The following is an 18,637-nucleotide window of genomic DNA, read 5'->3' on the forward strand; positions in this document are numbered from 1 at the left end:
CACTAATTCAATGAGGATGCTACTGACAAAATGTATTCAAAGCTTTGTTCATATTGAATAGTTCATAATGAAAGTTGGGATCTGAAATGCTGGTATAGTCAGATGTCGTGTGAAAGAAGAATTTAGGACCTCTGAAAGACTTGGGCCAGGGATGGGCGGGTGCTGATTTGTCTGTTCTATTGAGTTGTATTCTTTAAAGAGCTGGATCAAAAACTCTGGTACGTATTGAATCTGTAATTTTTTTGCTGCATTGTTTTGCAAGAGATCTGTTTAAAAAAAAAAAAAGCTATGGATTCAAGGATTTTCATACATGCTGTACAGTGGTGAATATTGTGAATAATTACTATTTTTTTCCCTGATAGCATAATTAATGGATTTGCCTTACCATTAAAAGAAGAGCACAAAATATTCTTATTGAAGGTTTTGTTACCACTGCACAAAGTGAAATCACTCAGTGTTTACCATCCACAGGTAAGATCTGTTCGGCGTTTCTTCTTAGTAACGAGAAATGCAGAGGTCTGCTATGATGACCACCTTCTCTTCTAACCTACCTGACTGAGATGAACTGAAGACACTTGAGGTCTTCTTTTGTAGCTATGTCAACTATAAAAGATTTTCTAGGTTTTCACCTGTAGCCCACATAGAGCCCACTGGGAAACAAACTTTGCTATTCTCTGTGTGGACTTAACGAAGATAGATGTGCTTCATACGCTGTGCTTTCTTCACATTCATTATTTCCAAGGGATCTACAGGGCTTTTTTCTTCATAACAAAGAGCTGAAATAAAGCAATAATTTGCAGATCATTTTCATCACCAAGAATAGGTGCAAATTCCTTCTTACCGTGCAAGAATCTCATTTAGAGAAGATTCTATTTCCTTATGGGTAAGAGAGGAGAGTTTAACTTCTCTTGTAAAGCAAACGATATAGATGTGCAGGTTATTCCTTTTCCAGCAGGAACTGATTGAACCTTTGCAGTGCTGGCTTCTGACTGGGCATTTGCTTCAGTAAATTCTGAAATTTATTGTATTAGTGAGCAATTATTTTTGTGTAAAGTTGAACTTCTGGGACTTCTGCTTTGCTTTAGATTGTTTAATTAAAAATAACTAAGCGAAAACTATGTATAAACAGCAGAGCATTTGAGCAAAGATGTAATAGATGTGAGTAAACATTGCATTGCTTTGTCAAAAAGTCTGATTTCACGTTGAATATTTCCTACAGTGTTAATAGTATAAGTAAGTTCTTCCTAATCCTAGAAAATGAAAGCAGCATGTGAGTAGTGTTTCGGGTGACAACTTAATGCAAACCTTACATAATGTGAGGTAACTGTTACACTTTGTATATCTTCATTATACACTGTGTATATCTTCATTAGAGAGTAACAGTGGGAAATATCTCCAAATTTAAAAGTGCTTTTTCTTCCCCATTATTGGCATCTTTGTACACTGGAATCATGCAAATCTCCTAATACATGCTAGAAAAAAGTCTGGTTGATTAAACTTTCATTTTTATATTTTCTTATTTTCTGATATCAATTGTATATAGTGATCCACTGAGTAATGGGAGAAGAGTAAATCATACTGGGGTAGCTTTTGTTCAGCCATTCTTTCCTTTTCTGTGAGTTCTTTCTTTCTTGAGACATTGTATGGAAAGTTCCTTCATATTATAACTAGGAGAGAAGATGAGAACAGAATTGAGAAGTTTGGGAAAAATTGTTAAAGCATATTTACTCTTTTGTTGTTTAAATTGTCTTCCAAATATTTGTGAAATTACAGACGTAATGTTGCTTTATCTGAATTCAGTAATATTCTCTGGTTAAGCTGCCGATTTCAGTGTGTTCCATTTCACAAGAAATGTTAATAAAATATTTTCTTTAATTTTAGCTGGCGTACTGTGTAGTTCAGTTTTTAGAAAAGGACAGCACGCTTACAGAACCAGTAAGTTTATTTTGCTTTTATTATATATTTTGGGGATACTCAAGTCCTTTCTATCAGTGGACTGTTTAAGGAGGCTTGAAGAACAAAGTATTGATATGTAATTATTTTTATTAGTAAGAGTCAAATATTTAACCATTTTGACGTATCAAATGGATATATTTTTCTGCAGTGTTGAAAATGATTTAATACAGCTTTCAAGATATATCTTTTAGGAACAAAATTGAGTTTACTTTGCTTATTTTGTTCTGGCTGACTCTCCCTGAGACAGCTGATCCAAAAGCAGTTTAGTCAGATATTTACTTGCCTGAACTGTGCTCTTTTGTGAGGCTGATATTGTGCTGGCACACAGATTTCTGGCACACATAGCTACATACTGATGCAAGACTTTTGAGTCAGATCCTGTTCTCCTTTTGAATCAGATACTAACTTTGGAACATAAATAAAAACAGACTTTCGTCTGGCTGCACATAGCTGCATACCTAGATGAATACTTTTAATTGTCCGAAATTTTATACAGTATTTAGCATCACTAATCCAACACATTTAATTGCTAAGTAGTGATCAGTGCATGATTGCTTCTAACAAAAGTGCACCTTAATAAGTTCAACTGTTTCCATTGTAAGTGTGATTCATCAAGCAGTGTGCCACTGAGCAAGAACTTTCTTCTGCTTGAAGCTTTTAATGTTTTAGTTATGAAATTCCAGACGTTCTGTTGTTCATGTTATGTGAGATCTTGAGTTGTTAGCTTTCTTCCATGCATCAGTTACAATGCTACATATTTGCTAGGACAAATTTGAACTGACGTTTAAGTTTTTTTTATCCTAAATCAGTACATAATGCTTACGTCATTCTTTTAATCTCTTAATGTGTGATGCATGTGCTAGGTTCCTCCTTAGAAATTCTGGTTGAGAAACCTCTTGTTTTCCCTGCTAGTTGTTATGAGATATTTTTACATCCTACTTAAAATCTACATATATTTTCCAAGGCTTTGTTATGGACATAGTGCCTACATCAGCATTTAAATGATACATGTAAGGAACATACATTGATTTCTCATTGTTATCACTTCATCGTTGTTGAGTGTTTCTTGTAGTTTATAAAAGTCCAGATTTGTTTTAAATTTAAGAATTTTATCCATTTCAGAAAATAAGCATGTTTCTTTTTCTTTTTTCTACACAAGAAAGTTTGGTGTTTGCAACAACCCATTAACCATACTCTCGATGTTTAAACTACATCAAAACTATATATAAGCTTCTTAAAAGAATGTAGTTTTGTTTTGTTTGTTTTTTTAAGTTGAGCCATCTACCAGACTACTTCCTTTTCTATATCACATTTTATGGATCTCCTATTTGTCTGTCTTTGTTCCTCTTCCCCGCTTGTCTTTTGAGGGTTCATGATTTGCTAGACAAAAAGCTACTTAAATGGGTAAATTTAATCATGGAGCAAGTTAAGACTTGATTATAGTAATATAGTCAAATAAAATTTAACGTGTAACAGCAGTGTACCTGGAGTAGTCAGTCACCTGCCAGTTTGAGCATTTATGGTAAGTCTTTTCTTAGAATATAATGATAGAACTTCATTACTCGAGTCTTGAAGAACACCTCCAGGAAATAAGAGATTGAAAGCTGTTGTCACTTAAGTGGCAGATATTTTTCCCCATTATGTAGCTGCAAATTTGCACTTTGAGTTGATTATCATATTGAGACATATGTCAGGTTCTTTCTCTAGTTTTTTAATTATTTTTAAACAAATATTTAGTGTAAAACTGTCTTCTGAGAACAGTGTTCTGTAGCCATAGTAGCAGTTATTTCTGTGACAATGAACCATATCTGATCACTGCTGTTATGTGGGACAGATGTTTGAGGGTTTTTTTTCTGTTCAACCATCAGACTTGTTAATGAGATATAAGTTAGTACAAGACAAAGTAATTACGAAAATGTTGTTCATTTTGCTTCTACAGGTTGTAATGGCACTGCTGAAATACTGGCCAAAGACTCACAGTCCAAAAGAAGTCATGTTTTTAAATGAACTAGAAGAAATTTTAGATGTTATTGAACCATCTGAATTTGTAAAAGTTATGGAGCCTCTTTTCAGACAGCTAGCCAAATGTGTGTCCAGTCCACACTTTCAGGTCTGTACTTAGAAAATTCACAATGCAATGAGGATTTTTACAAAGCAAGTTTGCTATTGTTCACCATACTTAATTTTAATTGTTACAGAAAGTCTTCACATCTGTGGCCTCTTTTCTGTGGCCTTATTGTCTCTTTTCAAGAGTGCAGTACTAGAGTTTATTTCAGATGATTCACTTAAAAATATTACTCGTAACAGCTTAAAATTGTGGTGTTTTCAGAAGTACCTGAAACTTACCAGTATATAGCACTTGCATTTCACTTCTTGAAATTGAATTCTACAGGTACGCTTTCTTGGGGAGAGCATTTCTTGGACTGCTTGAATTGTTTGAATCATGTCCTTGCTGAGGAAAAAGCAGCCTTCCTCTCTCCATTAGTTCTATGAGTAGCTTCTAGTTCATGCCGCAGAAATCCAAATCTCATTTGCAGCATTTTCTTACCTGTCACTTGTTTTTGCCAAATATTTGCTTTTTAAGAGATTGTTTGAAGAAGTGTTCCTTTTTTTCTATGTCATCTTAGGTTGCAGAGCGTGCATTATACTACTGGAATAATGAGTACATAATGAGTTTAATTAGTGATAATGCAGCAAAGATTTTACCCATCATGTTTCCATCCTTATACCGGAATTCAAAGACACATTGGAACAAGTAAGAAACATTTGTACAAATAAAATTTTGCTTTCTTTGTCTAGTTTAGCCTTAAATAGCTCAGATCCTGTCTTTGAATAGTTTTAAATGTGTTGAGCTCTTTATGTCATTGGGGTTGCAGAGTAAAGAGAAGTTTACTGTTGTCAGAATGTTAATTTTGAACATTATAAGCAAGAAATGAAGAGGATGGAGTCTTTCTTCCATTAAACAAACTACAGTGTTTTAGTACATGCAATCCATGGCATTTTTATTAACATGAGGAGAATTTGTCATTAATCTCTAACCTGGGTTCTTCTAAAGACAAACTCATTTTTTCGATCTCTAACCTCTTTGCTCACTTGCATTTCTTCTGAATTTTAGTGGAATATGTTTTAGATTGGGTCATTTTATTTCCTTTCCTTTGCTTTTTTTTTTTTTTCCCTTTGTGTTTACTGTTTTCTTTCTCCATTGACTGTTCTCACTTTTTCCCCCACAATAACATAGTACTTATACATGAAAACAGTCCTGGTCAGCTCCTTTCTGCAGCTGTTCCATTGTAAAGGGCCTCTTTGTTTCTGCTATGGTGCAACTGCTGAGATGACGAAAGTATCTACAGTCTAGTGCTGGCCATGAACTGAGGTCTGGCAATGGGTTAGCCAAGAACACATACTGAATCTACCTCTAAGCACAGGAAAAGAAAAGAAGATAAAGTGATGTTACTGATTGATAATTATTGCTGGATGTAAGCAGTAACAAATAATGTACTTAACAAATGAAATTCTGGTTTAGTGGTGCAACTGCGTATAGTAAATATGGATTGTTGTCAGTTATTTTTCTGGCTTTCAAGGCCATGTATTCATTTTGTTCTGAGCAGAAGAGGTGCTACCCAGTACAGCTGCACTCGCACTTGCAACTCGTGTGTTACGAAGTAATCACTTAAATGATTGCTTGCTGTTTGGTTTTAATGATCAGCAGTAGATTACGCACTAGAATTTGTAAAATACTCTGTAAAATAAGTGCTTCATAAGGCAGTTTTTTGTCATTGTTGTTTTCCACATCACTTTTCTAACACTTTTCCAAAGAGTCCTGACATAATTGTGTTGGACTAAGTGCTGTTGCTGTGTGGCAGTTCCCAAAATGGATAATGTCTTCTCTGGGCTCCTTATAATCACTCTGTCAGTTGCCAGTAAGTTACTTATTTCAAAAGCTGTAATGCTGTCTTGCATTTTCTCTAACAACTTGAGCTTGATTAAGGTCAGCTAGTGCATTTCAAACCTAGTCCTCTTGGTATACACATATTAAAAAATGAAGTTAATGAAAAATATACATGACAGGTAGTCACTATAGAGTATATTACACTATAGAGTAAGTAAAATGGTAACTTTAGTACTTGTGTTAGCCCTTTGAAGGGTAAACTGAAACTTCCATTAACTAGTGTTATTCTATTTGTTCTGAAATGATGTAATTTTCCAGTTATGTAGGCTATTGGCTTCTGTTGACCAGAAAAAATAGATTTCAAAGTTTAAAGTACTCTGAGTTTCAACCAGAAGTTTTACTTATAGGACAATACATGGCTTGATATACAATGCTCTGAAACTCTTCATGGAGATGAACCAAAAACTGTTCGATGACTGCACACAGCAATTTAAAGCAGAAAAACTGAAGTAAGTTTTCATGTCAGTGTGTCTGTCTGTTCTTGAATAATTTGTTCAGAGTGCTTTAGCTCTGAAAAACTTCCGTGTCTCTACTGGGAAGTTGTACCCACTTGATTACAGTACAACAGTCTCAAAATTCACTTGGTAAAACTCATTACATGTGAACTGTAAAATCTTCAGAGTGGGGTACTTCCTATAGTCTTTGACCTCATACTGCTGCGTATCACCTTCTTCCTTAAAAGCAGTTTTTGGAAAAGGACACTGCTTATCATGGAGCCCACTGTAAATGATCTGTTGAAGAGTTTAGTTGACATCCTATGTTTATTTTTTGCATGCTGTTATTTACCCAATGTTATTTTCTCATGTTATCACTCGGTCCTTCCCAAAACACTTCCAGTACTTTTGACATCGCGCACATGTACAGGTTTTTCTAGAAATTATCCAAGATAAAGTTGTCACTCTGTTATAATGCACTGTTTGCCAGAAGAATCCTGATGACTGTAATGTAGTCCTGCAGAGTCCAGTGAAAGAGAACAGGCAATTAGAAGCCAGAATTTTTCTGGTAAATGCCCCAAAGTGAAGCTAAATTTTATGGTCATAAATTTACTTTTCATAAACCTGCTGTTCCTCTGGATCTCAAAATTATTTAACAGATTGGAAATAGAAGTCAGATGTGTGAATCGTTTGGTGCTTACGTTAGAAACTGGGAGCATGATTAAGAAGCAGGTATTAAAAATATCTGGATTTCAATTCGATTTTAATTTCTAAGTGACCAAGAATTCCTTCAAACAATGTTTCAAATTCTGAACCTGTATTAAAACAATATTCTGGAAGTAATGTAAATTTCTAATGTAGATAATTTCGGAGCTGCTGCTTATAATTCAGGTAGAAATGAACTTGTAGCATTGCATACATTTTTTTTATATGGGCAAAAACGTGAATATTTTTTAAAAGAACAAAGACTCTGTAAATCTCTCTTCCCTTATAGCAAATGGGTAGAAATCCTTTTATTAAATCAGAAATCGTTTATCCTTTTTTCTGTTTGTTTTGAGTTTGTTTTTGGTTGAGGTTGTTTCGTTCCATTTTATTTGAATATGAACTAAGGCAGAGTGCTGAGGGTGACATCAGAGCAAAATGAAATTCTTCACCACAGCAGAGCTTAGATGGAGTGGGAATTCTACCCTGCTCTAAGCTTAACTTAATGAAGAGCTGCAGGCAAGCTGTGTGTAGGCTTGAATTATAATTGCTGGGTTTTAAGCCAGGATCAGCTACTCCATATGTTGAAGCCTGAAAGTATTTTTTTTTTTTTTTAAGCACTGTTGATCTAAAAGCCCTTTTTCAACTCTGCCACCTTTCAAAGGGTTTGTTCTCGTCTGTGCATGAAGCATTTTGTTAGGGTAGGGAAAACCAATAACTTAAATCTGGAAAAAAAAAAAAACGGGTACAGAAAGAAACCCTACTTCTTCTGAAGTGTCATTTCTTGTGACTCCATTGAATGATGTATTGTTTTTTGATTGTTGTTGTGTTTTGTTTTATAAGTATGTCTATATTTGTGCACAATTCAAAATATCTCTGGGTTTTTTCTCTTGTTTAAACTATTACCCAAGCCACTGAGATGACAGTAAGAATTCATATAGCATAGTTCAATTTTTTTTTCCCTTTGAGTTATAGTCCTTTTAGCGGTGTACAGTTAGCAAAGGTTAGTTTGTGTTAGCTGGTTGCTTTCATGAGAGGGTTGGGTTTGTTTTTTTTCTTTTTAATGTTGCTTTGGGATCATGAGATTATTGATACAACACAAATTGTAATGCCAACGTGAAGTGGGTTTTTTGGGTGGTAAGTTGAAATGGGCATTGCCATACAATTTATTCTTCTAGTGATTTTTCTTTTAATGTTAAAGAAAATACGCAAGTTGTGATACAGGATTCACCAAGCTTCTTTTGCCATTTTTGCTTTGAATTTTTTTTCAGAGAGAAGCTAAAATTGAAGGAACGGGAAGAAGCATGGGTTAAAATAGAAAATCTAGCCAAATCAAATCCCCAGGTATTTAGAAAAGATTAACATAAGATGTTCATGTTTTCATACCTCAGTTTTGTTAAATATCAGTGGGGGAAACAGGTCTGACTGATCATGGAAATAAAACAATTTCATTAATTGTATTATGAAACATATACAATAAAAGTACTTTAAAATTTGTAACCTTTCTCTTGTGCAAGTAGTTATTTAATAAGAAAAAAAGGTTTCTGAAAAATATGATGTGAAGTACTTTTTCCTTTTCTTATAATAGGAGATTTACTGTATTGCGGTTTGAAAAGTTATTGTGCAAAATTATGGAAAACATAGAGATGCCATAATTGGTTTCTCTTTGAAAGCTGTTTTGCAAATAATATATTACAAAAGAGATCTTTCTGCAAACTGTGAGTTATCACTGCTCAGTTTTCCTCTATGTCAAATGGATTAAACTAGAATTGTACATTCTTGTCTACTGCATTTGTTCTCATATTTGCTATGGGTTAGTCTCCTGGTGAATGTGCACATCAGATTCTTACTAAAAAGGAAACGTCCTGACAAACATTTGTGAGCTGACATAATTAAAATATTGATAGAGAAAATTTCCTTTAGAGTGCTTATCTTCAAATCACGGGAGAAGGCGATGGTTCAGCCTGAATTTCCCCTCACCCACTCTCTCATTTCTTGGGGAATGCTGCTAATCTTTCTATTTATTCATTCATTTTCTGAAAGATCATTTTTCCTCATCTCAATCGCACTGATTTGCTGCTGTAGGAAAAAAAAAAAAAAAAAAAAACCCAAAACTGTTTCTATTACTTTTCAGCAAGTAGATTATTGCAGCGAGCAACTTACTGTACTGTGTCTTTGCATCAGCTTAGCTTGAGTGGTAGAAGAGTGAGCAATGATAAAAGGAAGCAGGACACTTTGATCTCATTGGTGTTCTAAAACCAAGTATGGGGTCATATTTTTCCTGAGGAGGAGGAATTTCGTAAATGTTTTTTCCCCTTACAGCATTTCTCTGGGAACAGTTACTAAACTGCTCAAATAAAAAATGTTAAAAATCAGAATCAAACAGTATGCCTAACAATAGAAGAGTCAAACGAGTCTTAGAAGAGCCGTGTGCTTGAAAGTAGTGATTGTCTTTCACTGACACAACGTTCTCTAATGTCATACAGAAGACTTGGTTGAAGAGTGCTCGATATAGATGGTCATTTGCTGTCACAACTGGTGAATTGTGCCTGTCTAAATAAATGAATAGGCTTGTGGTAGTGAAATCTACAGTTCTGAAGTATAAGATGGCTATTTTTACCAATTAACTTTCTGTAATTCAGTGTACTTTCTGAAGGTTCTGGCTAGCACAACCTGTATACCATATATTCTGCATAGCATGCCTGAAGAGCTAATAATGACAAGTGATTTAAAATATGATTAATTTGAACACTGAGTGCTTCACTGAATAAAGAATTGACATAAATATTAGATGCCTCTAGCACTCCATATAATGGATTTTAGCAATTCCCCCTTCCACCCTGAATTTGTTAACACTTTCTTAATTTGTCTAATTACTAACTGTTCTTGTTGTTCAGAGCTACTTTGCATAACGTATTACACTTGAAAATTTTAGATCTTGATCATTACAACCCTTGCTGATTTGATTTTTTTATCATCTTATATGCATTATATTACTGGTACAGTTATATACTAAAATATTTATGAAGGAAAATCGATGAGAAAGTGTGCTTATAAATGAGTTTTTATTTAAAGACCACTTAAACATCATTGGAATTAAAATCAACCTATGGATAAACTATTGAGATTACTGAACAGCAAGTTTTAGATACTATGAGTGTTTTCACATAATCCAAAGCACTTGTATGGCTGCTTTATTAAACTTTTCTGTCTTGTGTGAGTACGTAACTTTGAAGTTTTTTTCCTCTATAGTAAGTTAATTTTTTAACTGTATATTTTCTTTATAAATACAAAATTACACCAGCAATAAAAATAATTGTCGTTATGCTGTTCATATTTCACTAGACAGAAATCACTAGACAGTGTATTAAGAAGTCTTCAGTTGCCAAAAACTGACATAATATGAATATGCTTTAAAATTAAGTCTCAGATAAAGTGTAATTTTTCATTGGGACATTTGCCAGAATGCCAGAATGAAAATATTGGAGTTCCATTTTTCTCTATCTTTCCTGTACACTTAGGAGAGAACTTATTCCTTGGTACCTGGAAGCATAAGATATTGAAGCTAATCTCCAATAATTACAGCATTAAGGTGCTCTAAATCACTCTTAGTGTTTAGTTACTGCTACTCAGAATGATTATTTTAACACTTTGCATTTTATTAGTACCCAACGTATAGTGACACGAGCTTGCTGAACAGTCCAGTTGCAATGGAAACAGATGGGCCTTTAATTGAAGATTTGCAGATGCTGAAGAAGACAGTGAAAGAAGAGGCTTGTCAGGTAAGGTTGCATGAAGATAATAAAATACCCTTTACAAACTGAGTTAACAGATGATAAATCTGGCAGTTGCTCTTAATTCTGAATTCTTTTTTTGGTTAATTCCAGAGATGAACTTCAGCTATATTTTCATCTCTTTAACTGTTGTGTCTTGCAATAATAAACTTCATTAGAGCTGCTACTTTAAAGTGATAATAGAGCAGCAATGAATATGGTGTTACATTTCTAATGTCTAGGGATCTGATGAAAACCTCTTGATCTTCTACAAAGATTTCATTTCCTTTCAACTTAGAAATTAGCTGAGTCATGACAGAAGCAATGCTTACGCCCTAAGGAGAATTAAAAATGTATAAATCTGAACTGTGTAACAGTTTTGTCTTTTAATAAGGAGAACTTATAACCACTAGTATCTCACCATTTTATAATTCTTTTATCTGTTATTCAGAACCTTCTTTTTGGCTAAAGCTACGGTGTTTTGACAAAACTTGTGAAGTGTCCACCATGTAAATTTTCTTGCCCACGCACATAGGCCATCTTTCGCAGTCCACCATCTGTTAACTACCTATAAAAAGGCAAAGAGACTCAAGGCCGTTCTAGTCTTTTGTCTTTACCTAACGCTTAGTGGTCTTCAGGTATTTTTTTAATTAATTAAAGTGGAAGCAGAGTCACAGCATTAAAACTAGATCTTTGGAGCACTGTTTGAACTGGGAGCTAATGGAAGGTGATGGGGTGACAGGGAGCAGGCATTACCTTGTCACTCGGATATCTGGTAAAATATCAGTAGCCTGAGTACCTCTATAAGCAGCAAAGTTTAAGAGCAGAGCAGTGATCTCAAGGTGAGTGATTGAGATCAGGGATAAATGCTGTTAATTTGAATGAAAGTGTCAAACAAGGAATTTAAAATAAACATAATGTGGACTTTACGTCCTTCATTACTTAAAATTCCATTAATTAAACAAAATTATTCTGCAATACTATATTTCATCTATTCTAAGAAATATGTAATTTTGGATTTGGTAGGTTGAAGTTAAATAAAAACAAACACCTCTATGTTATACTCTGTGATGGCTAGCTTTTAAATACTCATTTCTGAAGTGGTTTGCAGTAAAAGCTAATGGAAAAGAAAAAAAAAGTGGTAAAATAAGCTAAGTTTTGGAGTTGTTGAGAACTGTTGAAGTGTTCTTTGACCATCTCCCCAGGTGCATGCTTTCTTGCATTTTTCCATTAGAAAAGGGTGCAAGAAGTACATGAGATGATTAAGGGATCTAAACCCATTTTTCAAAGATAAATATCCTATCCTAACTGGGTGAATAGGACAGTTTAAAACTGGTGTTAAAAAAAACCCAACGAACTTACAGAAATCTCTGGGAAGTATGAAGCCTGCAAGAAGATTGCAGATCATTGGCTCGTGATGAAAGGATTGAAGGGTTGGGGTACTGTGGACATGCAGGCTAGGTAGCATTGCATTTGTGAGTGTACACTGGAGAGACACTTACGCATCCCTTGCTCAAATAGCAAAGGCAATCGATACAAAAACAAGCTAAACCAGTTACTGGTTTCCCAGAAAAAAAGCATGAAAGTTTGGAGTTGGCTTTTTTTAAGTCAAAAATCAAACATCAGAAGTGAGGAACAACGTAAAGATCTATACGGTGTCATTGAAAGTAAGGCTTTATGCAGAGTATCGGTATTGAAGAAGTGATAGAATGGCTGAGGAAGATCCACCAGCAGCTGTTTTTCTGTCCCGGACTGTGACCATAGTTAGTGAATAGTCTGGTATGGTACAACTTGATCAGTGCCTTAATAACTTTTTGAAGACGCTTGTGGGAAAAAAAAAAGGCAAAGTAAAAGCTGCTCAGTTTTTATAAGGGCCATTAATTGTTTTTTAAGTGTAGAATTCCTTTTATAAGGCTGTTTAGGGAACAAAGGTGGGGGAAAAATAAAAGTTACTTTTCCCAATGTGAAGAATGAAAGAGCAGCATGTCAGGTTTATCAGGAAAGGGTTACAGCATTCACTACAGCAGAGGAATGTCTGAGATGACACCATTTGCAGATTGCAGCTGTGTGGCTTAACAGAAATTTTAAGGAGTGAGAAATTTCAGTGCAGACCTAACTGAGCTCAAATGTATGAGAAGTGTAACAGGTTGGGAAGAGGAGTTGGGGACAAGGGGATGAAAAGAATATTTGCAGAAAGGAATGACTGACCTTGTGTTTGTTCACTGACTGAGTATAATTTAAAGAACTTAAAGAAATTAACTGCCAAATTGGGGTAGATAAGAAGGAAATGGGGACTGCAAGAAAACACCACTATGTAGTTGAAAGATATACTGTCAGTATCTGGTTTTGGTACAGCATTAGTAAAGTAATATGGGAGAACCTTGTGTTTTCAGGTGTGTGAATGGTGCAAGTAAACAAGCGTGGGAAAAGTTAAGATTATTTGCATTGGGTGTAAAGACATACAGAATGAAAAATGGTAAGAGAAGCGAGGTCAGAGTTTTTCTTTAAGAGCACTTATAATCAAGTGACTGTCACAATAGTAACGTCACGATTGCTGGTAGCTCTGGTTTGTTAGGATTTTCTGGTTTTTTGTTTTTCTTGCAAAAGAAAAAGTTTCAAGACTTAAAACTGAATAGGTGGTGACATAAAACGGAGATGGTAAGAAGTTCTTTCCATGTGATTTTTCAACTTAATTCTCAGAAAGTAAACACTGATGTGCAAGAAATATTTTAATGTTCAGGAATTAATATTTTTTGCCAAGTTTGTTCTACTTTGGTTTCAGGCACAGAAAGATCAGAAAAAAGATCGTCCTCTCGTGCGACGCAAGTCAGAACTGCCTCAGGATATCTATACCATGAAAGCCTTGGAATCACATTGCAGAGCTGATGAATTAATATCACATGATGGGCATTAAGCTATTACAGTGAAATATTATTTTGGAGGAACAGTTTTTTTTTTTTTCTGGACTCAGTTCTACAGTAGAACTTAATTTTTTGTGCCATACCTATCGGTTACACACAAAGTCAAAGTTTTCTTCAACCCAGTTCTGTAGGCAATAACTTAAAAGAGTATGCAGCTCAAGATTAGTAGTTCAAACAATGGTAAATTACCCAGTTCCATATGCAGAATATTGGGTTGACTATAATCAAGTGGACACAATTTCCTGGAGGTGTTATCGTAGTACCAGCTAGCTGATAACGTGCAGTTTTTATAATCACATTTGAGAAGAGCATTCTATAAACTAATTCCATCTAAATAAATGAATGACCAATAGTTGGTACTAATGATAAATGTGCGTTTTCAAAAGTAAAATTATATCAAATTTGAGTATTAAACCTTTTGTAGGATTTCTCAACTTTATAGTTGTTTCCACATTGCTATCTTGTAATATACCAGCAGTTTTGAAAGTACGTAATTATTCTTTCGTACTATAAAACATGGCTTACAAACTGGTAACTGTCGTGACAATCCTCAATCATGATTCCTTTCTAAGGGTTCTGTAAATTCATTTCTCCTTTACTTAGGATAAATATATATATATATAAATATATATATATTCCACGTCCTAATACTTTATGTATATTTAAAGCCATATTTTCCAGTCTTCAGTATATTATATGGCACCAGTATTCCAGAAATGAACTGGTAGAATAATTTTTCCTAAAAAAAAAATAAAGTGTTTACTATGACTGGGAATAGATTGAATATAAAATTGCATTTTAACTTTTTTTCAAGTCAATAAAATATTCTTTCACTGTTTTCTCCCTTATCTGAGCTTTTAATACTCAGCATTTTTCTTGGGCTCTAAGAGCTCAGTATTCCATGGCAGATATTTTGTGTCATTTCAGCTGCATCAGTTTTTATCTGAAAGATGAGCATAGCCTTTCAGGAAACAAAACTACACAAGCTTAAGATAAAGTAAAAGGAGAAAAAGAGCAGACTGTTGAATTCCATTCTGCTTCCTTTCTTTTTTTTTTTTTTTTTGACTCTAAGAGCTGAGAAGATAGTGACCATAACTTTATTGTGAAAATATTTTTGTTGTTGTAAAGAGCACACGTGCTGCAAATACACCTCACAAGTGAACTGAAAACGCATCTGAATCGCTGATGATCTTCAAATGCTGCTATATATTCCACAAGATTACTTGCATGTATTGAGCTTTTTGTTGTAGATGGAAAAGCACGGGAGGAAAATCTTTTTTAAAATATAGTTCTTTGTCTTCAATATTTGATTTCTCTCAGGGTGGCCAGTATTTTGACTTACTTATCCTGCTTACAAGCTGTTTGAAATGTGTTCTGCTATTCTAAATGGGTGATTAGTTTCCTTTGTCTCTGGCAGTAACATGATATAACTTAATGTTTAATGTCTTGATGCATAAAGAGATAAAAACGTGGCTTCTTTAAAAATAGTTTTCTTTTATTTTTTAAGGAAGTATAATGTCTCCTGCATCCATAAAAGTATTGCACAAAGCAGACATTCGTAGTAAGCTTTTGCAGATGCCGTGCCTGCTGTTTGTTGGTTGCATTTAACATACAATTTCCAATATTTGTTATGTTGTCTATTGGAAGAAAATTGTCAGCAGTAGATATTGGCTTACAAGAACTAAATTTAAAGACCAACCCAACCTTTAAGTGGAACGTCCACTGCGTCTGAAACATTTCCTGTAAAACTTGAAAAAGAATATGCTTTACCATTAGGATAAACTCTATTAGAACAGTTTAAAGATGCCTTCTCCTTTTGAGGGAAAAAGGGTGCTTTTTTAATTGTGTAAAGCAGTGTCTATGTATTTTGATATACCATTGTTTGAACTTCCATCTTTAGCTGGTAGATTATCAGTTACCTTTTGGTTTTGGGTGTTCAGTATGTTTGTGCAAGAGGTTGCTGAGAGGAATTATGTTACCCAAGAAGGGGAAGAAAAAAATGTATATCAATGTTTGATTGACCGTGTGATGCTCAATGTATAAGAACATTTTTCACTGTCTAGATTTAATTTCTGTTCTTTATTGAAGATAAACATTCACCAAAAAGAAATAGAAATATGCTATTTCTAGAGACTTAAATTTCATAAATTCATATTTTATGTTTGGGGCCACTTGTCATTTTATTAGGCAGTATTCCAGAATCTGTCACCACTAATTGTTTAGCACATTTATTATCAATAATTATATATTTATAATCCTTCACTAAATCATTCTAAAATTAAGAAGAAAAAAAAACAAACAGGAAGAAAAATTAAAGTGGAGTTTTGGTGACTGTTGTTCTTCATAAAGTTCTGTGTTTGACTCCTTTCCCTGTTCTCCAAAATTACACCTGTACATCAGGAATGTCAAAAGTAATATTACAAGTGTCTTTTTAGTGTGGCTTCAGTATGGCTTCATTTTAATATTGTACATACATTGTACCTTGTTTTATGGTAATAAGTAATAAAAATGTAGACTTCATATTTTGTACAGAATCGTCCTATGTACAGAATAAAAAGTTCCTAGAAACAGCAAAAATAGGTAAGTGGCACAATTATTTTTCATTAGACAATATCTGTAACATTATGCAGTAGTGGAATGTTAAGTTCAAATGTACCGACATCTTTTTTTTTAACATTTTGTAATTCAGTTTTTTGTTCTGGCATTGTTTCTGAAGAACTTCATACACCTGCCATTTAATTTTGCTTTTATCTGATTTTAAAACAAACAAAAAAAAAATGAATGGTGTGTTATATGGACAAATAAAGAACATGTGAATTTTACTCGCTCATCATGAAAATATATTTAGTACAGGGCCTTTTTTTGGAGGGGGGGGATCCAGATTATCATAGTTTGAAGAATGAGCTGTGGGAATTGAAGAATTTTGTAAGTTTGACCAAAAAAAAAATGGGATGCCTCCTAATGTTGGTAATATTAACAAAATAATGGGGAGTAATGGTTATTCTGTAGAAAAAAAGCAAACAACTTTTAAGAACAGTTATCAGTACTGAAAAGAACTTGATAAATCTCCAGTCTACAAATACAGAAGATATTCTGTTCCGTGTTTTCCCTTGTAACTTTTATGTTGACAGGCTTCAAGTGAAGTAGCCAAAAAATTAAGGATTGTAGTGTGGTAGATAAGTGGCAAGGTGGCAGGAATACAAGTTCTGACTTTGAAACAAATAGATGGTTTTTGGTTTATGTATTATATATATTTTATTCCCAACCAGCCAAACAGAAGACCCTAACAAACTATATGTATGTCGGTTTGGTTGATTGGTTTGGGGTCTCCCTGTATTGAGGCTTCTTTGAAATGATGAGACTTGGCTTCTGCTGTCTTTACCTTATGAAGTAAAACTTTGATGTAGTTAAATACTATATATGAAAAAAATTCCTAAGGGGGAATTTACTGTACAGCTGTGGAAGATAATAATACATCATTCCTTTCTTGCATAATTGAAGAACAGCATGATTGAAGCTTCCTTTCTCTGAACCCATTCATCTTGGGACTGCATTCACTCCTGTACAAGCGGAGGGCTGCACAGACAAAATGTGAAGCTACGTAAGCATCCAGCCTAAGGGTTTCGAGGGGAGAGCTTCCAATGTTTTGATACAAGGGAAGAGAGAGTGTTCATGTATTTTGCTTCAAGCTATATTAGGCATTCTTGTGATCCAGAGGACCGCACTAAGAGGAGTCACCCTAGTGTGAAGGTCTCGCTGTACTAATGAGTATGCTTTTATGGAGTATGCTGGCTGTGGAATTACAGATGGCAGAAACAACTGCTTTTTGGGTTTTTTTTTTTGTGGATTATTTTTTTGTTGTGTTTGCTTTGATTTGGACTCAAATACTGCCAAATTACTACTAAATGCAGGGAAATGAGCAACTTCTATTGTTTGCTGAAGTTGATCTCCACGATGATGAAGTTGCAGAGTAGAAATGGGCTGGTTTGGCATGGCTCCACTCAGAAGTTGGAATGAATTGGCAGATGTCAGTGAGCTGTGATACAGCTGTGATACAGGCAAAAGGTGAACCTAGGTGAGAAGAGTTGAGAGTAGGAAGAAAAGCAGATATGAAGCAGAAAGGTTGGTTGGTTGTTTTCCGTTCATTTAAACTTTCCAGGTAAACATGACAAGTTTCACTTGAATGTGTAATATGTAATATGTGACATGGATACCTTCTGCTCAGGGGAGAAGGCTCTGGGGCTCCAGGGAGACCTTACAGCAGCCTTCCACTGTGTAAAAGGGGCTTAAAAAGGGGGGAGAGAGGTGTTGTGATAAGACAAAGGATAACAGCTTTAAACTAGAGGGTAGATTTAGATGAGGTGGCAGGAAGAAATTCTTCAACCCTACTATGGGTTGGTGAATAACTTCTGCCTGTAGTGACATGCTCCTTTTTTCTCCTTTTCAATCCCTACTTCAGTTGTTATGATCATCTGATCTTAGTTCAGTACCCTCTCTCCCTATTCCAGACATTGCTTAATTGTGATGTTATATTTCAACTAATCTCCAGCAATTATTGTGCAGTGATTTACAAGGCTCCAAATGCTGTTGATCACTTGCCATTTAATCTGGAAGTGGGGATTTGACTTAAGTTTACTGAGTACTATTATTCTCCTCTTATTTATAACGTCTGTGATTTATATTGTTTTCCACTGTTCACTTAATGATGTAAAGGTGAGTGAGAGTGTTACAGTACTGAAAAGTCTCAAAAGTATACAGCAAATATGAGAAGATGTAGTGTTGAAAGATTGGGGAAATCACTGAAGGAAGACGTTAGCATCAGAACCGGGAGGGCGGGGGGATATTTGATCTTCTGTAACTCAGGCAACTGGCCTTCAGAAATGTACTAAATCATGATAAATA

The 18,637-nt window shown here is 34.6% G+C and overlaps 1 protein-coding gene across 3 annotated transcripts in view; it reads left to right on the forward strand.

Moving 5' to 3' along the window:
• PPP2R5C (protein phosphatase 2 regulatory subunit B'gamma) overlaps nt 1-17,554 on the forward strand; it is a 75,537-nt gene extending 57,983 nt beyond the window's left edge. For all 3 annotated transcript variants that reach the window (NM_001397232.1, NM_001397231.1, NM_001079482.2), the window contains 8 exons: nt 363-471; nt 1,882-1,935; nt 3,896-4,066; nt 4,584-4,711; nt 6,253-6,354; nt 8,313-8,385; nt 10,707-10,823; nt 13,597-17,554. In NM_001397232.1, the coding sequence (NP_001384161.1) occupies nt 363-471; nt 1,882-1,935; nt 3,896-4,066; nt 4,584-4,711; nt 6,253-6,354; nt 8,313-8,385; nt 10,707-10,823; nt 13,597-13,728 (886 nt within the window). In that variant the 3' untranslated portion in view covers nt 13,729-17,554. The remainder of the gene's footprint in view (nt 1-362; nt 472-1,881; nt 1,936-3,895; nt 4,067-4,583; nt 4,712-6,252; nt 6,355-8,312; nt 8,386-10,706; nt 10,824-13,596) is intronic.
• Nucleotides 17,555-18,637: the final 1,083 nt, after the last annotated feature.

Source organism: Gallus gallus, chromosome 5, assembly GCF_016699485.2.
Source record: "Gallus gallus isolate bGalGal1 chromosome 5, bGalGal1.mat.broiler.GRCg7b, whole genome shotgun sequence".
Taxonomy (NCBI): domain Eukaryota; kingdom Metazoa; phylum Chordata; class Aves; order Galliformes; family Phasianidae; genus Gallus; species Gallus gallus.